The sequence below is a fragment of the Barbus barbus genome (assembly GCF_936440315.1).
Source record: "Barbus barbus genome assembly, chromosome: 4".
NCBI classification, from domain to species: domain Eukaryota; kingdom Metazoa; phylum Chordata; class Actinopteri; order Cypriniformes; family Cyprinidae; genus Barbus; species Barbus barbus.
In genome coordinates, this window is record NC_136732.1 from 23,570,998 (window position 1) to 23,594,342 (window position 23,345).

The 23,345-nt window shown below is 37.1% G+C and overlaps 2 protein-coding genes across 4 annotated transcripts in view; one reads left to right on the forward strand and one right to left on the reverse strand.

Annotated features, from left to right (window-relative positions):
- Positions 1 to 23,345, reverse strand: part of LOC306869079 (uncharacterized protein) — a 409,393-nt gene that overhangs the window by 267,731 nt on the left and 118,317 nt on the right. The gene's annotated exons all lie outside the window — the stretch shown is intronic.
- Positions 897 to 23,345, forward strand: part of LOC306869077 (serine/threonine-protein kinase LMTK1-like) — a 58,265-nt gene continuing 35,816 nt past the window's right edge. For all 3 annotated transcript variants that reach the window (XM_079415670.1, XM_079415669.1, XM_079415668.1), the window contains exons 1-2: positions 897 to 1,418; positions 22,562 to 22,695. In XM_079415670.1, coding sequence (XP_079271796.1) covers positions 1,322 to 1,418; positions 22,562 to 22,695 — 231 coding nt within the window. In that variant the 5' untranslated portion in view covers positions 897 to 1,321. The remainder of the gene's footprint in view (positions 1,419 to 22,561; positions 22,696 to 23,345) is intronic.

Consider the following 23,345-nt stretch of genomic DNA (forward strand, 5'->3'; position numbering starts at 1 on the left):
GCTAATATACAGGGTGGGCCATTTATATGGATACACCGTAATAACATGAGAATGGTTGGTGATATTAAAGTCCTGTTTGTAGCACATTAGTATATGTGAGGGGGCAAACTCCTCAAGATGGGTGGTGACCATGGTCGGTCAAGGCAAGACTTTAATATCACCAACCATTCCCATGTTATTACGGTGTATCCATATAAATGGCCCACCCTGTAGTTATCTTTAGTTATCATTCTTGGTGTGAATGGGCCTTAACTCGGCACTAAACAAAACTCTGGTGTTCTGAGCGATGAGTGGATTCTGACTAAATTACTGCGTTCAAGAAATCAACAGCTATGTCTCTGATTGGCTACAATGCTCAACCCTGAAAAAACAGTTGTAAACATGTTGTAAACAGAAACCTTTGAATCCTCTGAATCTGTCATGAGCGTAAAAACAAATAATTGCAGAGTTTGACAAATCTGTTTTTCCAAGAATGTTGTTCTTTACAGAGCCTATGGGTTATAGTTTTTTTTCTATCCACATTTATTAAACGATATGGTGGTCATATACATCCTCAAAGATATTTCTTGAGGTTTTGTTTATCTCCCAGTCTTATATGTTGTATGTTGCTAGTTTCATAGGGATTTCACTTTCTCTTGGTCAGCCTTAACAAACCAGACCAGCAAATCAGTTTAAGATGGTTCAAGCTGTTATTTTCAACAGGGAAGACCTATATTGTAGTGTAAACATTCCATCAGACAGGCAAGAGTCTTTACTTCCGACACATCAGATTTTGAGCGCCGACTGTTTATGTATTTTTTGTCTCGACCAAACCCGTCACGGTGCTGCTGTGTGACTGCGCTCGAGTGCCGCTGCAGCAGCATTAATAATCCTCCTCTACACACCATCATACACGCAGAAATAAACTGCCCAGAGCTCTAAGTATATCAAACACTGCGTGTCCGAAGGGCACAGCTGCAGGCAGAGAAAAACATTTGCAGGAATGATACTGGACTGCTGCCAGAAATCAAAATCTTGGTGCATAGCCTGCACATGGAGAAAAAGCGACGCTGATAGGTGGTTTACCCCGAGGAGCCTTCAGTAAACAGCCTGATGGACGAGGAGACACCGCGCTGTTTACACTGAAACGCGCTAAACGCAGCACGGAGACGAGCGGAAATGTTTCCCAGCATCTGTTTCTTAATCCGACGCATCTGAAGTGAGCGCTGCTGTGTTTCATGATGCATCGGAGCACCCTCATGCCTAATTTTCTTTTATGAAGCCATTTTCCCCCCTTTATTTAATGTACAATCGCTGTGTCCTGCAGTAAATCTGAAGCCTTATGAGGAGGATGAGGATGAAAGCGTCGGTATTTGTCGCGGTCATGTCCTCGGTTTTATTTAATCCCAGTTTTGCCTTCAGTTCGCATTTCGACCCAGGTGAGTAAAAACATGACATATTCTGACCCGCAACCGTTTATTATTCATTAAATATGCGCTGATGTATATGCTACCTATGGGATGAAACAATTTAGACTTTATATTTGTCATGTTGAAACAGCCACATACATGTTTTGGTTAAAACATTTCAAAAATACATAATAAAGGCCTATATGTATGTTTTTGCAAACGTTTAGGCTATTTATTTTGAATAATGTGGTTAAATGAAATTCCTACATATATTTGTATGGCTTTAATCAGTATTTTTCAGCTATTTTAATAATTTTTTTATGCAAATAAATGTATAAATATATTATGTATTCGCTTGTTTGTGAATAATGCATTTATCAGAAGACATCCATGTGTGTGCTCTTGCACATGCATGCATTATGCACTACAGAGCGAGAGTGTGTTTTGCACATTTGCAGTCAAGAGTTGGCATTAGTCAGCCAGAACTGTTGTGTTCCTCTTCTTGTGTGTCCTGTGTTCCCAAGGCAGTTTCGTTGCATAACGTCTGTGTGTTTGACATATCTGAGCACTGCTGTTTACTTCCTCGAGAAGTCAGCAGCCTGTGGTGTCTCACTCAGTGACCGTGAGGGCAGACCGCACTTTGTGGTTGGAGGCCGACCTGTGACACTGAGATTCACATGCACACCCTCTCTTGTGGCATTAAGCTAGCTCTTCATGCGTGCCCTGCAGCCCGATGAGAGAGGCTGCATTTCTGCAGTCGGCTCACACCGTTCATTAAGAGCAATGTATACAGCATGCAATGATTCAGAGCGCGTGCATAGACCTTAGAAAGCCAAGCGGCATGAATTAAAGTGACATAGGTGAGGAAAGAAATATGTAGTGCAGTAAACAGAGCCAAAAGCATCCCTGGCCGAGGTGATGTGCAGCATACTAATGAATTAGTACTGTTCAGCTGCCTCTGAATCTGGGGTGCGGAGGGGGTCAGCTTCTTCACCAATGCTCTTGGTTTTCACTGTCTGTGTTTTTACCAGGCACTCTAGATATGCTCTTCGCATGCAGATCAGCGTTTGAATGGCTCACTGATTGGGAAGCCGTAACAAACTATTATGTAACGCCCACTGCTGTAATTAGATTGAGCAATATGAGGGCCACGGACACTCCCAATCACGACCAAGGAATTATAGCTGAAAAGATGCCTTGACCGGTGCACAGTCCTGTGCTTGATTCAATTGCACTCTTGCATTCCTCCCAAAGAACATTTAAGTGGACTGTTCTTTAAAGAACTAGTGTGAAGAACATTTTAATGATATAAAGAACCTTTTTCCACTATAAAGAACCTTTTGTGCAATGGATGTTAAAGGTTCTCTATGGAACCATTGATGTCAATAAAGAACCTTTATATTTAAGAATAAAGAAGAAATGAGGATATGAGTTTCCATATTTGATTCACAACATTCCACCCTGGTTTGAGATGATAATTGTGTGGGAAGGGCATTGGCTAAGCTTGCAAAGATTCCCTCTCGCTTTATGAGGAAATATTTAGGGTGATGGACTGTAGGCTGCCTGGGTGATATACATGCCCTATAACGGGCTGGAGTCAGCGGCAATCTGTTACTCTGACTGGCCAAGTAATGGGATTGAGAATCAATGTTTCAGTGGCAATGGATGGTGTGGTGTGTGACAGGAGACTAATCAGTTTCCCACCCTCAGTATCTTGGACGTACACAAGGACATGGCAAAGTCATGTGGATTATAATGGCACAGGGCAGTTTGCTTCATCACATTACAGCAGTTTGAATGTCAAGTGCTGTTTTAAGGTTAGGACTGTATTAGTGTAATGTATGGGGTTGGGAATCTGATAAGAACTGGGTCCATCTTTTAAAAAAAGAACAGAACTGTGAAAAATCTAAATCATTGTGTTCTGGAATTTCTTAAAAAGATTAAAAACAGGCTCTTATCTGGTTCATTTGCAAATTAAATATGAGCAAATTAAAAAAAAAATACTCTCAAAATTAATCTTTAGTCTTTACTGATTCACTGTAATGATTCACTCCCTCGCTGAATTGAAGTGATTTGTTCTCTGAACCGTAAGTCATTACTACCATTTAGTTACACTACCATTTAGTTTGGAGTCAGTCATTTTTTGAAAAAAAACAACAACACAAAACCCTTTTATTTAGCAAGAATGTATTAAATTGATCAAAAGTGAATGTTTTATAATGTTACACTGTAATATTTATAATGTTACAAAATATTTTTACTTCAAATAAATGCTGTTTGTTTGAACTTTCTATTCATCCTGAAACAAAAGCATTTCTTAAGCATGTTTTTGAAGGATTTCTGAAGGATCATGGGACACTAAAGACTGGAGTAATGATGCAGAAAATTCAGATTTACAAGTTTAAAATATATTAAAAAACACATTTTAAATTGTTAAAATATTTCACAATGTTGCTGTTGTATATTTTTAGCAAATAAATGCAGTCTTAGTGAGCATTAGAGACTTTTCAATTGTAGTATAGAATCAGTTCAATTATATTACAATTAGATAGTCACAACTGAATTTGTTATAGTAAATTATTATTTATTTAAAAAATAGGATTATAGAACCATAATTGTTATGTTGAATCGAAATCAGAACCACAGCCTGTACATTCCTTACTATACCCATCCCTGTGTTTAGGGTTGTTGCGCTAAGATGGTTTATGGATGACTGAAAAAAATACCTCAAAGCATTCAAAAGTGGTCTGTTAGGGCAAGACATCTTGCTTTTGTCAGAATTTGTAGCTTTGCTGCATACTGATGCTTATTTACCATGCTGGGCTCTCAAGGCCAAGCTCTATTCATGTGTCCTATAAAGCCACATGCATCACGGATGTGGTTGGCCTGGAACTGTCTGTGAATTGGGCTTTACTGCTCCCTGGTCACGACAACACAATCCTCATCCTCAGTTAGAGGATGATTGCACAATACCTCAAGGCCTGCCTGTGGTTATGACTGTTTACTACAGTTTTCTGTAAATTTATGAGGGTTTTGTTTAATCCCAGACTCTCTCTGATTCCAATTCGCTTTGAAGTTTTGCTTTTTTTTAACAAATAACCACACTTGGACACCTGAATGGTTATAAGCGGTTGTGCAGGACAAACAACACTTATGTGAAGTGTCTGATGAAGGTCTCAAAGGAATAATTCAGATAAAAATAAGATTTGCTGAGAATTTACTCACCCTTGAGGCATCCCAGATGTAGATGAGTTTGTTTCTTTATCAGAACAGATTTGGAGAAATTTAGCATAACATCACTTGCTCAACGATGGATCCTGTGCAGTGAATGGGTGCCGTCAGAATGAGAGTCCAAACAGCTGAAAAAAACATCACAGTAATCCACAAGTAATCCACACAACTCCAGTCCATAAATGAATGTCTTATGTAGTGAAAAGCTGCGTGTTTGTAGAGCGGCTTACATATGCAAGTGCATTAATATAGAATGTGTAGTCAAAGCGTCAAGGACTTCAACCGGTGCTCATTCAATCAGAATTTTATTTTTAAGATGGATGCTATTTGTAAATGCTGTGGATTTCGTCTGTATATTTTGTTCTCTCTTGTCTGATGATATTTAGGTTTGAGTGTTCTCTGTTACGAACATGCTGCTTTTGCCGACAGATCAATGCTGAGTTAATAGACCTATTAATCGTGTGCATAAGGAAGCTCACTCTTTAGACTGCAACCTACATCTTCTGTTGCTTTGCTGATGAAATACCTATGCAGGTTTCAGTAACATGGCGACTGAAGGTGACTGGCTTTTGTACCTGCTCAGAATCAGCACCATGGATAGGGTCGTGTCTGGATTCAAGATTTTATTGAAAATTATGGCGAATTGCTGAAGTTCAGAAAGTCAGCAGAATGCAATTCAAAAACTCAAAGCTGTATTTCAGGCCTCTTCAGAACCATAACATCACAAGATTTACAACCAGGGCCTGAAGTACATGAGCTACATCTCTCCACACATTTAAAAATGCAGGTTTGTTAAAGTCACCAAAAATCTAAATGGACAATTCTTATTTTTAAATGGAATATTGTCGTATCTATTATTACTGATTTATCTGTGCACATCACTTTATTAAAAATGCATGTGCCCTTGTAATTTTTAATCCCAAAAATTCCCCTCCCTCTTTTCTCTGATGTCTTGTTCGCTGGGACAACCTGTCACTCACATGAGATCACAGCAGTAGCAAATGACAACAAACAATCCAATCAATTTCTGATGGACAAAATCAAGTCCCACTCTACTTTTTTTGTATTCGAGAAGCTGTTTTATTCACATATATGTCATAAAAAAAAGACTATGGAAACTTCTGTAACACTTTATTTTATGGACCAATTCTCACTATTAACTAGTTGTTTATCAGCATGCATATAACTAGCATATTGACTGTTTATAGGTACTTATAAAGCACATATTAATGCCTTATTCTGCATGACCATATTTTAGAATCCCTAAATCCTGCCCCATACTTAACAACTACTATTAATAATATTACTACTAATACTAGCAAATTAGGAGCTTATTGAGGGAAAACGCTTAGTTAATAGAGAATGCGTGTTCCCTAATCTAAAATGTTTAAAAAGTGACTGGTACTGAAGTAGGTACTTTTGACAACACTACTGTACATTATAATGTTGTGATGCCTAAATTCTCTAGGAACAGTTAAAATGATTGATTTCAGTTTTAGTTTTAATCTACTTCAACAACACAGTCTAGAATTTTTATATCAGACATTTATTGGTTATCATTCATAACCATGAAATAATTCTCAGTTTATCGGTATCTACCAGAATTGTAATATCAGTAAATCTGTACTTTCTTTGGATTAGAGATGCATCTTGCATTTTTTTGAAGCACGGGCACATAAATAGATATCTACAGAAAAACAGAGCTTAAAAGAGTTCTCTAACACCATCTTTTGAAGTTCTTCTATGATATCAGGCCATAAATCTGTTTTCTGAACCTTTATGGAGTTCATGTGCAGTTATCTGGAGAAAAACATAGATAGCACTCTTAAGTAGTAGTTCAGGAAGAAAGTATGCTGCCTTTGCTGTCCTTGTGGCTTATGCCGATATTGTTTCCTGACAGTGCTGAACAGATTTCATAAATCAAACTTTAAGCCAAGTAACACAAGCCTCCGAGGTGCTAGTCAAACAACAACACTTGGAGCAAAGCGTCAGGGGCACCACAATACTTTAATCCGGCCCAGACACCATTCTCAGATTTAATTTCTGTTAAGAATTGTCTTAGTCCACTAAGTAATTTCCATTATAAACGAAGAGAGCAATATTCCCAGTGCATTGCATTTGGAAATGTCTGTCTTAATAAGAAGATGTGATTTTGTACATACTGCTGTGTCTCCCTTCCCAAATACACACTTGTAGTTGAATTCACTTGACTGCCTCTTACTGACAGATGAGTTCATGCAGTACTTATTGCACCACCTCATCCTGACCTCGTTTGGGTGAATGCCGCATGTCATGTGAAGCAGCCTGGAAGAAGACTGCAGTGTGTTGATGTCTTTGAGAGGATGTGGAGAGATTTATGAAGAGCATTCAGAACAAGAGCAAATTAAACATCTACTGTATGATCAGGTACAGTGTAGGTGTAACATTTTATAACAGTCAAGGTAAATTTGTTCAAGTACTTTGGAAGAAACAGAATCTGCCTTTCAGTCAATTCAAGCTTTAGTCTTGTAGTGTGCGCTGAGCATATGTGCATGTTGAGAATAGTGCATAAGAGAAGAACTGTCATTCGTCAAAATAAGGAACTACACAGGAAAGCGTGTAAACTGGCAGCTGGATGAGAGAGATCATTATGTTCTTATTCAATGCTACAGAGACATATCTTTGGTGAGGGTTTCCTTGTATGATGTTGGTATGATCTTCAGGCTTTTAGAGGAAAATTATGTGTGTATTTGATCTTTTTTGATGAAATATAGTTTAAGTATATTTATTGGCGTGTGTGCATTTGTTTGTGTTGAGGTATAAATGTGAGTTTCAGTTTTAAATTGGTTTCTAATTATGTGCGTGTGCTTTGTCTTTGGATGTTGTTTTCTTATCTGTGTCACACATGTTGTTCCTGAGAGGGAATGGTCACAGAAAAACACATTGCCTGCCTCCTTCCTGAATGTGCCTACGCACACACACACACGCACGCACACACACACACACACACACACACACACACACACACACTTAGAAACAAATTAATGTTCTCATAAGTGTTTCTGTGGGGGCATGAAAGAAACAGCAATGCAAAGATACCCTGCACTAAAAATAAATGACTTTGAGTAATTAATTATGAATTATCTAGGGATTGAGACAACCCAACAAATCTGGGTTTCTGGTCAAAGGATCTATTCCAAAACCTAGCGAGTTGGAACATAAACAGCATTTTAAGGCATCACAGATGAGTTCCCGACACAAAGTCAGTTTCAAATGATAAGCAAAATAATTACATTGCCTTTCAAGATAACTTTTACCAAATTATAAGGCAGCATGGCATGTATCATTTATGGAGAAGATAATGCAACTCAGTGAAGGAAATCCATCCAAAAAGAGGAAAATTATATATTTACTATTAACTCAATACCAAAAACTTATTGATAAAAACACTAAATACATCTAATTAATGTAAAATTATCATTTTTTTTACAACTTAGTTTAGTTTTTTACAACATTAGTTTACAACTAATCATTTAGGTCTAATCGGGAAGTCCTGGCCTAATGGTTAGAGAGTCGGACTTGTAATCCAAAGGTTGCGGGTTCGAGTCTCCGCCGGCAGGAATTGTAGGTGGGGGGAGTGAATGTCCAGCGCTCTCTCCACCCTCAATACCACGACTGAGGTGCCCTTGAGCAAGGCACCGAACCCCCAACTGCTCCCCGGGCGCTGCAGCATAAAATGGCTGCCCACTGCTCCGGGTGTGTGTTCACGGTGTGTGTGTGTTCACTGCTGTGTGTGTGCACGTTGGATGGGTTAAATGCAGAGCACGAATTCCGAGTGTGGGTCACCATACTTGGCTGAATGTCACTTCACTTCACTAAAATATACTATTTTATCCAGAGTTTGCTTTCTATGCAGTTTTATGCTCAAAGGCTGTATATACAAATAGTTTGTTGGTATTAATTTGAATAGAAGAAAGTGCAGTGCGTAATCTACTGTAATAAGTCCTGCCTTCGAAACAAAAAAGACAATCGGCCAATTGATAATGTCATGCTTGTTTAATGCTCAAGAAACAACATTTATGTGATCAGATTTTAAATTTGTAATTTAAATGTGAGTTTGGCAATCAGTTTTTAAGATTTTAATGTTTCCTCATTTTAGTAGAAAAGAACTGGTCTTGCATGTCTGAAATAGCTGCCTAAGAGGCATTGCAAATATGGCCACAGAGTGAACTGATTTTCCTTGAAAGGGACTTTTGTATTGAACTGTTAACTTAGGATCATGCTAATGTAAAATTCTGATGAAATCAATTTGAGTCGAGTTTGTTCTTATCCTAAACACAAAAGAAGATATTTTGAAGAACTTTGGTAAGCAATGGTTGATGGTAGCCATTGACTTCCATAGTACTCATTCTATCTTTTCAGTGACTGTTTGCCTTATTTACAAGAATTCATTCACAACCAGTAGGTGTAAACCGCTCCAGAAGTAAAGCTTCTGAGAAGAGGCATTTAAGATTGCTTGCTCCCCATCACCCATCAAGCCCCGCTGATTACTGTGGTTACGAGGGCTATGGGTTGCCATCTGTGCTGAACTAGTGGTTCTGCGCTTTACATGCAATGAAAAGAGCCACTTGCTGTTTACCCTCCACCCTCATTGAACCTTTACCAAGAAACATTCCTTCTCCGAATCACCACATGGTTCAATGTCTTCATTCTTTCAGCCGCTTCAACACCCTATTGGCCATCATCTATTGGCCAATAGCAATTTGGCAATATATCGCGCTCTCCCTCTCTCAGTGGTTTTGTCATCTCACTCACTCAGTGGTTGACAGAAGGCAGCTGTCAGCATCAATTATTCTCTAGGGCAGTGAACAGACCACAGCACTTTTCCACTGATTCAGCATTGACTGTTTAATGAAAGGATGTTTTTTGTTTACTCGTGTGTTTGCGTGTATTTCTGCATAGGCCATGATAAGGCTCTCTTGGATCTCTACACTTTTTCACATGTTCTGCTATAATTGTGGTGAGAAATCTGTGCAAATATGATAAAATGTGTTAAACGGAGCAGAGTGTAAAACATTGATAACTGAATGCATTAGTGAATCTGTGTCATACAAATAGCACTGCATAGGAAACTCATCTCACAGTTTTTCCATTAGTGCTTGCAAATAGCGTGTTGCTAAGCTAACTACATGAGAAATATATGAAAGTACAGCACATATAAACGATGAATATATAAATATGTGCTATGCAGTTTACAGAGGTGGAATGAGTACAGAAATATTCTACTCAAGTAAAAGTACCATTACCTTAATGCAATTTTATTTAAGTACAAGTAAAAGTACCAATCTAAAAATCTACTCAAGTAGAAGTAAAAAGTAGCTCATTTAAAATTTACTCAGAGTAAAATTTACTTAGTTACTTTTTAACAGTGAGAGGGACGTAACAATGGGATAGGCCAAGGGTGTCAAACTCAGTACAACAGTATAGATATAACCCTAATTAAACACATCTGATCCAGCTATAGCTGGATTACTTAGATTACTTATATCTATACTAATCATTTAGGTCTAATCAATTAGGGTTATATCTATACTAATCTAATCATTTAGGCTTATTTGAAAACTACATGGTGTGTGTGTTGGAGCAGGGTTGGATGCATTTTAACAGACAGTCTAATCTACTAGACTTCACACACAGTATGAGTGTTTTGTTTGGTTTTTGGCTAAATACTGATAATGTGAAATCGCACATCGTTAAAACAACAATTACGATATTGTCACAGACGATATCGCACACCCTGCACCACTGTGGCTAATTTGTGCAAAACCTTTTGCTAAACTGCCAAAGCTTCATTTTAACCACCAATGCAATGATGCAAGTATTTACCTTACCTCTACATGCTTGCGAAGGGTTGATGTCTGAGATTTTATAAGATGCTAGTTTGGTCTTCATTTCCTTCGAGTTCAACTTCAGCAGAATACGACGGGGTTTGGTTTTCAGCTGGGTCTGCACCACTAACGCCTGTCTTGTCCGTCTGCATCTTTCTTGTGATTTTAGCGCCAGTTTGTCTCCTGCCCATTATTTACTGCAGTAGTTTCCAGGGAGCAATTTTTTTATATTTTTTTACTCAGTAATGAATGTGTTTTAAATGTAGCGAAGTACAATACTTCAAACAAAATATACTTAAGTAAAAGTAAAATTACAGATTTTAAAAATTACTTTAAAAAGTAGAAGTACACAAAAAAGCTACTCAATTACAGTAACGCAAGTAAATGTAATTCGTTACTTTCCACCTCTGGCAGTTTCCTCTCAAAATAAACACACAACAAAAATGACAGCGGTGAGAAAGCAGCAGTTAAGAAACCATCTGATCAAAGCGATGTGGATATGTTTGAGCCAGCTCTGCAGTTCACCAGCATCATGTTGACAGATGAGGTGATTAAAAATTACACTGTTATGATAGTTTGGTTCTGATGTGTATTTGAGACTGAGGACTATATAGATTAATTATAGATTGAATTAATCCCTTTTCTTTGCATGACACATTTACAGTACAGAATTGTACTTTTGGCATTAACCTAAACATAAGCATTCATTTCATGTGTCAAAGAACGGAAGAGAGGCTCTTGAGAGTGTGTGTAAATGTCACATACTTTTGACTTTCCTGGCCAGAATGTCCCGAGTCCTTTATATAAATATCAGTCTATACAGGCTTTCACAGAGTGAAAACCTTTTTTTGTTACAAACTGTTTACACATTGGCTATAAAAAAGCGATTAATGCATGAAAATTCTTGTATTTATTCATTAATTTGAGATCTGCTAGATTACTTTTTCAAGTGTTATTAAATTATTAGTGTTTTTTAAAGATTAACTTTAAATAACAAACAGTGTATGTTTTTTATGCTATGATGCCTGTATTTACACTAAAATGTCAAATTAAAAATGTTAAAATTTATACTAAAATGTTATATTTTTTTATTTGTGACATTTGCTAGCAATTTCTAGGTAAACATTGTTTAAAAGACATTATTTTCGGTGTAGGCAGTTCACCATGATTTATAACAGAGCCAGATTTTCCCTCTTGATGTTCCTTAAACTCCAAGAAGGCCAAACTGGGACAAATGTGAATCACTCCCCTAATCCCACCCACATACTAGGCCCAATATTCTTCTTCGCTAAATGTCACTTGTCCTGTTTTCCCATTGTCTCAGCTAGAGTCTGGTGCACTCTGCTCTATATCAGTGTGTAAAGGTCAATACTGTCATGGAGCTGAACGAGTACCTCCACTAGCGTTCCAGTGCTCATCGTTTATTCTCTGATTGCCACTGATATAGGCTTATCCACTGAAGCAAATGGAGCTTGGTCTTGTTTTTTAGTGTGAGAGAGGGGAAAAATGTGCTGCTCGTCCAGATGACCCTAAGCAACATTGTCTGATGAATAATGTTCCCTTGTCTGAAAAAGTTTTGTTGTTGTTGTCGGTAAACAAAAAACAAACAAAAAAAACTGAAACGGAAATTAAAAAACTGTTTTTGGTTACTGAAATAAATCTGAAATAAAGTAAAATAAATTACTAAATGAAAAACAAAATCTAAAAAATGAAAATCTGAAATGATGACTTGGCAACTAACTAAAAAAAGTTTAAGTAGAAGTACTAAAGTTGATAAAAATAAAGCTGAATTTAAATAGTTAAATTAAAATTAAAACAGAAAAAATCCTCATTTAGAACATTCATAAACACTGTAATAGTATATAAATACCACTAAAATAATGCTGTTCTGGAAGAATGCAACCCTCACTTACTGGAGTTTTTATTGCAGTAGTGTCAAGATTGGCACAACACCAACTCTGCAAAGCTGTCAGCACCTGGTCACAGAGGTGAAAGGCATTATGGGTATGTACAGGTGCATCTCAGAAAATTAGAATATGGTGAAAAAGTTCATTTTTTTCTTGTAACTTATTTCAAAAAGTGAAACTTTCATATATTTTAGATTCATTACATGCAAAGTAAAACACTTCAAAAGTTTTTTGTTTTAATTTTGATGATTAGAGCTTACAGCTAATGAAAGTCAAAAATCAGTATCTCAAAATATTAGAATATTTACATTTGAGTTTCAATAAATGACCATCCATAAAGTATAAATTCTGGGTATCTCTTGTTCTTTGAAACCACAATAATGGAGAACACTGCTGAATTGGCAATGGTCCAGAAGACGATCATTGACACCCTTCACAAAGAGGGTAAGTCACAGAGGGTCATTACTGAAAGGTGTGGTTGTTCAAGGAGTGCTGTATCAAAGCATATTAAATGCAAAGTTGACTGGAAGGAATAATCTGGGTAGGAAAATCTGCACAAGCAACAGGGATGACCGCAAGCTTGAGAATACTGTCAAGCAAAGCCGATTCAAACTTGGGAGGGCTTCACAAGGAGTGGTCTGAAGCTGGAGTCAGTGCATCAAGAGTCACCACGCTCAGACGTCTTCAGGAAAAGGGCTACCAAGCCACTTCTGAACCAGAGACAACATCAAAAGCATCTTACCTGGGCTAAGGAGAAAAAGAACTGAACTGTTGCTCAGTGGTCCAAAGCCTCTTTTCAGATGAAAGTAAATTTTGAAAGTGACATCTGCTGGTGTTGGTCCATTGTGTTTTATCAAATCCAAAGTCAATGCAGCCGTCTACCAGGAGATTTTAGAGCACTTTATGCTTCCATCTGCTGACAAGCTTTATGGAGATGCTGATTTCCTTTTCCAGCAGGAATTTAGCACCTACCCACACTGCCAAAACCACTTCCAAGTGCTTTGCTGACCATGATATTACTGTGCTTGATTGGCCAACATGCCTGACCTGAACCCTATAGAGAATCTATGGTATATTTTCAAGAGAAAGATGAGAAACTGTCAATCCAACAATCCAGACGAGCTGAAGGCTCAATAGTGCCTCAGCAGAGCCACAGGCTGATCGCTTCCATGCCATTCCTCACTGATGCTGGAGTTTGTGCTAAAGGAGCCCAGACCAAGTATTGAGTGCATAAATGAACATACTTTAAACAACTTGAACTTTTCTGTTTTGCAAAGCCTTTTTTTGATTGATCTTAGGAAATATTCTAATATTTTGAGATACTGATTTTTGACTTTCATGAGCTGTAAGCTGTAATCATCAAAATTAAAACAAAAAAACTTTTGAAGGGTTTTACTTTACATGTAATGAATCTAAAATATATGAAAGTTTCACTTTTTGAAATAAGTTACAAGAAAAAATGAACTTTTTCACCATATTCTAATTTTCTGAAATGCACCTGTATGCGTGCCTTTTAAAGTGTACAAACATGAGGAAAAGAACAGCTCAGCTGGAAACTTATGTGATCTTACATTATGTGACTTATGTGCTGAGACAGGAGGAGGAAGAGTGCGTGCACATGAGAAAAACGGCAAGAGAGAGAGATGGAGGCTAAAAATAGGGACACAGGTGGCCCTCCCTCCCTTCTGTGCTTCCTTCCTATCAGGCATCAACGCGATTGTTAAAATACTCTCTCTCGCAGACAGTGTCCACTCCTAGCAGAGGACGAGGCGATAACTTATTGATGCCACAACAATGTTGTGCCACGGCTTCATAAAGCCCAGCTCTCGTCCCGAAGGCCTCCTGCCTGATGAGTTTTGGAATTAATGTCCATGTCTGGAGGTCTGTGGGGACTGGGAGTCATATGTCTTTTGGACAACACCTGAATTCAAGGTTGTTTTTTTGGTAACATTCATCTGCAGAGAGTCAGAGAGTATCAAAGAAATACAAAAGAGCTGCTACAAGAGTGCCAACAATGGCGTACTTAAAAAAGCAGTTCTTAAAATTAAAGTCCTGGTAGGGCATTGTATTGTAAAGTAAAGCAGTATGTGTCATAAAAAGACAAATCTCAATGCTTTGTATGCCTTGTTGAATATAACAACAGCACTTTGCAGTCATGACCTAGAGGGCACTGGTCCATCAGCTTTCTTATTTATTCACGTTTACCCATTATATTCTCTCTGCTTCATCTAGCTAACCTCTTGTTTGATAATGTTATGGAAAATGGATGACAGTGTACTCTTTCTTTTTTTTTGATGTGCGATTTTGTACTTTGTTAAAGTCACTTGCCACTTCAATCCCAGTTCCAATAAATTAGTTTGACTTGCTTATTTCCTCTTTTCCCATCTCCCTTGACTTTGCCTCGCTTTGTTTCCTACCCTAAAAATTAGATAAAATATGACCATGTAATAGTGACATTGTTTTGGTGTTTACACATAGGAAATGTAGGCAAAAGTTAATATAGATGTTGCTTTCCCCATTTCTTGAATTACATAAGTGTACAAGCCTGTTTCCCACTTAAAGTAAACAATAAAATGGTAAATGTGAGGATAAAAGTCATATTGTGAGATTTAAAGTCACAGTTGGAAAATATAAGGTTGCAGTCAAATGGTAGATATAAACTTGTAATCATGTATAAATATAGTCACAGTAAAATAATGTTACAATTACACTTCTGCTCATGAACAAACAAACAAATAAATTGAGGATTAGTCAAAACATTGATGATAAAAAGAAATGTTCTTGAGCATTAAATCAGCATATCAGAATGATTTTTGAAGGATCACGTGACACTGAAGACTGGAGTAATGTTGTAGAAAATTCAGATTAGCAACACATAAATAAATTGGTTTTTAAAATATATTCAAATAGAACATTTTAATTTTAAATTGTAATACTATCTTACAAACCTTGTAAGCATAAGAGATTCTTACCACCCCCAAAGCTTTAAACAGTAATATAGCCATAATAAAATAATTAGTTAACTTTTATATAGGTGAAAATAGGCTTATACATTTGTGACCTTGGGGTAATCCAGAACTAACCTAAAGAAATTCGATTATGTTACGTTATTATCATCATATTAAGATATTAAGCTACTGATATTAGTAACATAAAAGTTTTTTTAAGTAACCCTTCATCTACGATGATAGATTAAATGTAAAGCAGCCACAGTGCACCACTGTGAGTGTCCTGTGTGGTTAGAGGACGTTCACACAGCGCAAGTTAAGCTGAGCGGCTCTGCACCTGAGGCTCTCTGCAGTCACTGTGTGTTATTAGCAGCACCTCTTGCATGGTCTTTCATCAGAATACAGCAGTGGTACCACAAACACCAAAAAGGCTTTGTTGCCGCAATGTCATGAACCTCTTTTGTGAAATCATGAGCTTACTATAGAGGCCCTGACATGGGTTTGTTAGGACAGCTGAAGATTTAGAGCTTCTTCTCTCAATATCTATCTGTTATTTCCTCAGTTTTCTCTAGTTGCCCCTTTTCAATAGCAGAGAGTGCTGAAACTGCAACCTTGAGTATCCATCTCAAGTGTCCATCTTTGAACGGCTTTGTAATAAACTGGATCTGGGCGCTCATAAAATCAAGTGCAGTAAGTCACGTACATACTACAGTTAAATACACTTGTGACTCTTAAAGCTTTGTTTGTTTACAGGAGTGACAGCTGCATTTTACAGTTTCAGTATTTACTCCCAAAAATTCAGATTGACATCCTGAAACACAACTGAAAAGAATTGCTAGTAAATTTCACAAATAGAAAGAAATCGCAAGTATCATTGAATTAAACATGGAATTTTTAAATAAAAAGACTTTGAGACTTTGAGTCAAATAGTTATTTTGGTCATAATTATTTATGACCACCCATTTTACAGAAATAGTATTTAAAGAATAGCATTTTATTTATTGTTATTAATAAATATATTGCTAATTCTTACCTTGAGCTCATTAGAATGCATCACATCCGGATTTCATTAGAATGCATCACATCCGGTATTTTGGTCTCATCCGGCCTAGCAGCAAAAAAGTTCACATAGTTCAACGCACCTGAAGCTCAAAACAGATCTGGAAATTCTGCATATGAATATTGTTGGACCTCCACATAGCTCCCATACTACTCTCTATTGGAAATGAATGAATTCCAGTTTGTTTTTTGTGTCAGCAATAGGGGTCGTTCAAAAAGGATGCAATATTGCAATTCATTTGGTTCATAATTTTTTTCTTCTAACCATGACAGTAGCTGGAGTGACAGAAAACAGACATATCAAGCTTGCACAGGCAGAATCTTTTACTTGTGAAGAATATGTCTTGGTCCATTACTATCCAGAGAACTTAATGTACAAAAACCTCCTATAGATGGCAGCTGACAGACATACTGTGGGGGAAAAACTTATTTGATCCCCTGCTGATTTTGTACGTTTGCCAACTGACAAAGAAATGATCAGTCTATAATTTTAATGGTAAAACTTCAGACGGGCCTGTGCATGTGCTTTCTTGAGCAGGGGAACCTTGCAGGCGCTGCAGGATTTCAGTCCTTCACAGCGTAGTGTGTTACAAATTGTTTTCTTGGTGACTATGGTCCCAGCTGCCTTGAGATCATTGACAAGATCCTCCCGTGTAGTTCTGGGCTGATTCCTCACCGTTCTCATGATCATTGAAACTCCACGAGGTGAGATCTTGCATGGAGCCCCATGGAGTCCGAGGGAGATTGACACTTATTTTCAACTGTTCAAATAAACCTACCATTAAAATTATAAACTGATCATTTCTTTGTCAGTGGGCAAATGTACAAAATCAGCAGGGGATCAAATAATTTTTCCCCCCACTGTAAGCCTATATATTATACGTCTTTGGTTGCTAATATTATGCTGGTCTAAAGCTAACTACCACCAGATGGCTGAACCTGAACTTGCCGACATCCAAGTTTCTAGTTCAAAGCTGCAAGTCCAACCCTGGTTAGTAGTGCAAGTCTTAACAATTTTGGGCATGTATCAATCATTTATGGTCACGTTCCTGTGTTTTTAATGTGGGAGCAAGATATCTTAGAATGGGTATGATCATCAAATATTAGTGGAAGGGAAACACTGCCAGGCTCCACAGTTACTGTACAATAAAATGTGTGTAAAAATGCTGGTTTAATATATATATATTTCCAGTTCATTTCCCCTTACTTTTAGTGAAGTCGGGTTTTTTTGGAAACCTGAAGGAAAACAGCAGCAAAACTAGAAAAGTGTTTTTTGGGTTCAGTGGCAAGATCCACAAAAAAAGCATAAACTAGTAAAAGAATTAGGTTTGGAGGGAACCCTGTCTAATGTCATCCTATGTGAGAGGAGTGAGTCACACTGCTTATGATGCAGTGAACAGGATGTCTCATCTCCCCAGCGACTGCTGCCCCCTCCTTCCTTCCATCTATTCACTCACCCTCAACTATCAGCTCATTATTTTTCTCTATACACGCCACAACTCCAACTTTATCAGCTGTTGTCTGTTCGTCTTTAAAGGTGAAAGTAATTTTTGTTCCACTAGCGTTAATGTGAATATATATGCTCATCACCCTCATGTCGTTCCAAACGTTGTTCAAAAAGTTAATAAAGATATCTTGAATGTCATTCATATGAAGTGAGTGATTTAGTCAAATTCAAGTCAAGACATGCATTTCCATAGTGCTTTATATAATACAGCCTGTTTCAAAGCAGATTCACATTAGTAAACAGGAAAATAATGGTGGTAGAGTTGTGAAGGAAATAAGACAATAGTATCATTATTCAGATAAATTTGGTTCAGAGTGTATTCAGTTTAATTCAGTCACAATGTCAATGCTGCAAAGTTCATCAGTCATGAAACTTATATTTATAGTTGACTGTAGAGGTCAATAGTGCAGACAAATCAAAGATATTAGTCAATATCAGTCTTTTAAACCAAATCTTCTTGGGGGGAAATAATCACTTTATAAACACACTTTACGAACAGATTTAATTTGTTAATTTTTTTGTGTTTATTTTAATTGTATTCACATTGATGAATTAACATATATAGAGCTTGTCAGATATTGTCAATGGAAGCTTCCATTTACCATGATTGATGTATAATGATCAATGTTTCTATATGAATATGTTTATATGAATATGAATATGTTTCTATATGAATAAAAGCCTAAACTTTTTGTAACATCAACAGTTTGATATAATGGACATTTTAATGAAGGGAGAGAAAACTCTCGGGTTTCATTAAAATATCTTAATTTGTGTTTCAAAGATTAACAAAAGTCTTATGGGATTAGAATGACATGAGGGCGAGTAATTGATGACAGAATTGTCATGTTTGGGTGAACTATCCCTTATACAACCTTTCGGTTAATATATAGTATGCATGATTGGACAGGTTTCCCAAACACCCCTTTTACCATTCAAACCTCAAGCAATGTGGAAGAAACCTCAAACCAGAAAGTAATGCAATTAGTCCAAAAAATATGACACCAATTGCATTAATGTTAGCTTTGTACTTCTCGCGATTGTAATTACACTTAACAATTCATAAAAGTTGTGTTCATTTGTGAATATTTCCTTGAAGTAAATGTGTAAGAATCATAAATATTTGTTGGTCAGAGCTTATTTTCGGCAATGCAAATTTAAGTTTAATATACAAATTAATGTTTATTGTTTAAAATAACATTCATTAAGACAACTGGTTTTGGTTTTGCTGCGAATATGCATGCAGGTACTATGCATACCGCATTTTGTCTGATAGTGTGTGATTCTGAACACCCGTGTCTACATGAGGCATCCTTCTTATTTCAGGAAAGAAATAAGTAACAGCCAGCCTGTTACCATGGAGACGCAGGAGTGGGTGGGAGAAATGCTTTCGTACACCCAACACATTGCTGACCGTGTCTCTGCATGTGGTGTTGTGTATACACACATGCTCCGCTGCTCCTGGGTCACATTGCCTCTGTTCCAAAACCCACTGAGATGCCTACATAGACAGCTTTATTAAGGTGTCATAGCTGTTCTCCTGATGTGAAGACTTTTTTTGAATGCAGCATTGTTATGCATTTTTTACCTCATTTTGGCAAATTCTAAAACAGCAATGCATGTATCATTTGTGAAGCCAATCCATAGTGCATTGTGGTAAGTCCAGTGAAATTTAAAAAATTCAAAATAGCAGTTAAACTGATTATAATTCATTTAATAGTTCAAAGTGATAAATGATAAAAAATAGTTCAGAGTAATTAAAATTCACTATTGCCCCAATCTTTGTTTATTTTTGTGCTTACTGCGCCATTAGTTTAGCAACATGTTAACACCAAACTCTACTGAAATCAATTGTGTGTCGAGTTTGCTAGCTGTTTGTTTGATTTAGAGCTGCATTGCCGTTCAAAAGTGTGGGGTTGGAAAGATTTTGTCATTTTTTTGAAAGAAATTCATACTTTTATTCAGCAAGGACCCATTCAATTGATCAAAGGTGACAGTAAAGGCATTTATAATGTTACAAAAGATTTGAACTTTGTATTCATCAAAGAATAATGAAAAAATGTATGATGGTTTCCACAAAAATATTAAGCAGCAAATAGTGTTTTCAACATGATTCTGAAGGATCATGTGACACTGAAGACTGGAGTAATTCAGCTTTGCCTCACAGAAATAAATTGCATTTTAAAATATATTCAAATAGAAAATGGTTATTTTAAACTGTAATATTTTTTCATAATATTACTGTATTTTGCTGCCTTGGTGATCATAGCAGTCTGAGCAAAAACATTAAAAGCTCTACTAATCCCAAACTTTAAAATGGTATTGGATGACAATCTATTTAAGTTAGGATGCTCCCTTAAAAGACAGCTGCCTTTGGAGGTAGTATACAGCAGGGCACATTAGCCTAGGTTTCGAAACAGAGCCCATCAGATTTCAGTTTTCTTGTATTTGTGCTTTTGCCTTTCATCCCATGTCTATTTTCGTTTCGAGGCACTGGCCTTACAACCCACATGACCCCTGACGGACGTCATGTGTAGAAACACGGTGTCCACAGCGACACGTGTCAGCATATCAGCAAAACAAGCCACTTCCTCTATTTCAGGACACATGGCCATTGTAGTGCAGAGTTCTGCAGATCAGGATGTTCATGTACTTTTTCAACTGAGAGAGAGCACATGCATTTGTGTTTGTGTGTCTCCTGCTGACAGCAGGATTACAGTGAAAGTCAGATTAAATCTCACTGGTCCAAAATGTGACATTGCCCCTGCGGAGTCCTTGTAATGACAGAGTGTGAAAAGGCCTAAATGCTTTTGGCCCGAATCGCATCGGTTCTGCTTCATTTGCATACAAGCAATCAAAATGGGCAGCTGGGAGGCATGTTTAAACAGCCTCAGTTTTACATTGAGGGGACATTTCAAATTTCACCCCCTAATTTTTAGGTGATAATCATTATCTGGCGCCATTTTAACAATCTCTGCTCTATCAGGTAGGACTAGTGGGTATGTCAGTGTAATTCTTATTCATGAACCAAGCTAATAGGTTTATGTGTTCTCCCGCTCTTCAGGTCGTCCCTATTCCTCTGGATTATTCTGTTCATGAATGATCCTTTCGATTTAAATTTCATGTTTTTTTTCAGGTCTTTTTCTCACATAAAGCTAGAGTGTTTTATGAATGAGTCTTAAAACCATGAAATGATTTAGCTTTGATTTAACACAAGCTCAAATATTTTCATGTTTTACTACATAATTCATGCTATAGTTTCACACTCTTGTCAAACTACTGGTTTAAGTAAAGATCAAAAGATTTGTCTGAAGCTTTGCGTTGGTGACACTGAAGTCATGCAACCGTGGTGTAGCTTGTTTAAAACCTAACTTTAGAATTTTACTTTGGACAATTGTGTTTAGTATTTAAAATGAATAAAAGATGTTTTTATGTATGAAGATTATTTTGATGAACATGTAAGAATCATAAATGTTTGTTGGTCACAGAGCTTATTTTCTACATTAATCTAAAAGCCAACAGAAAATCCTATTGTTAAGGGAATCAGGATGTTGCAAACTTCTGGAATGGTCTACAAAAATACGCCATCACTGCAGCTCTCTATTGTATGTCTTTTGAAGACTTAGGGCACAAGTTGTATTGACTAACTTTTATGGTACCTTTGTGGTCCTTTTATTGTAATTTTTGGAGTTTGGCCGTGTGAATCACCATCCATTTCAGTGAGAAAATGAGCAGCTTGGGCATTCTGCGACATATCTTTTTTTTCTAAGGTTTTGATTGCCACAGGAGGATAAAAAAAATAATCTTGCATTTCTATGGAATATCCCTTTAAGATCACATTATATTTTCTCAATATACTTTAGTTATATTTTCATCAGTATTCATTAATATACAGCTCCTTTGCATACCACCACATTTCCTGAATTTGCTTTGACATCCATATCACGGTCTCTCACTTCATAAACTGATAAAACGGTGCAACTTGCGTTTCATTCTGAATAACAAGTGAGTCATCATCTCATATCTAGGTTTTTTAACCCTATACTATATCATCATGCAGACTGTGTCTCAGTGATTCACCACAACAAGAAAAACAGATTCCATTAGCCCTGGTTTCATCATGTTTCTTCATGAACAAGTGATATATTCAAATGTGATGCCCACCAAATCAAATTACAGACAGCAACCGCATGCTTCTTCTGATGCTGTTATGAAACATTTAGATAAAACCGGTGTTATTCTCTTATCAGCTTTTAATAGCTCAAAATAGTCTCTTCATTCATAAAGACAAAGAGATTATGATATGTTATTTTCTCTGTAATGGTTGTCATGTTTTTATCAGGCGTTTTAAAGTTTTTATTTATGAAGTTGGCCATTTTCAGATTTTCTGTGGATTAACTTGCACAAATTAATTTTTTACCTCAAGACTAGTAATGTCCACTAACAAAGTACATAGGGACTTTAAAGCTAAATTTTAACCATAAATGGGAAAAATGTATCTTATAAATGATGGAAGGATTAGATGGATAGATGGAAGGATTGTTTAGGAATCTGTTTGTGATTTAAGCTTCACCTTTAAACATAGTCTTTTACTCTTTATATCTGAGGTTTGGAGAGCAGAGTTTGAGACTAAATGTCTGTTTGTGCACCCCAGGTGGCTCCCCGTTGAGTGAGCTGTCATGGCCGTCCTCTCTGGCGGTGGTTGCTGTCTCCTTCTCCGGCCTCTTCACGTTTGTCTTCCTCATGCTCGCCTGCCTGTGCTGCAGGAAAGGGGACATGAGCTTCAAGGTGAGATCTCAGTCCTCATTAGTCATTTCATCCATCAAAATGGCCCTCCAAATTAAAGGAAGATGAGAAATTAATGTCTTCTCCGGCACCTATCCTAATTTTTTATATGCACGTCACTCATTTCACAGTCTTTTTTACAACAACCTATTATCATTTTTGTTTGATGTCACCTTGTTTTTTTCTAACCGTACATCATGTCATTCAGCCTGTCAGTTTGATTTGTCTTTCTAGTCATGTACGCATGTATCAACACAGCCTCACAAAGAAAACGTCAATCTTCAGCACTTTTTTTCTGTGCAAAACACAAATGTCTTTGTGTTCCTTTTTACTTCAAGGATTAAAGGCTCCATTTTCTTTTGCCCATGTTTTGTTTTATCTACTACCGAACTGTGTATTCTTCAAACATGTGATAACCTGAAGACAAATGAAACAATCTATGAGACTGAAGCATCATTGCATAATTAGTCTGACTAGTGACTGTTTGTTTATAGACTCTGTCCAAAACCTTGTCAGCTTCTTCCTTAGGCAGCATTTCTTGATCCAAAGCCGTTTAAAAGGTTGGCAGGATCTTGTCTCCCGAGATTTCTTGCTGAAGTCAAAATCTCAAGCAGTATTGCATGTATGCTTTGTGGAGATGCCAGTCTTAGTGA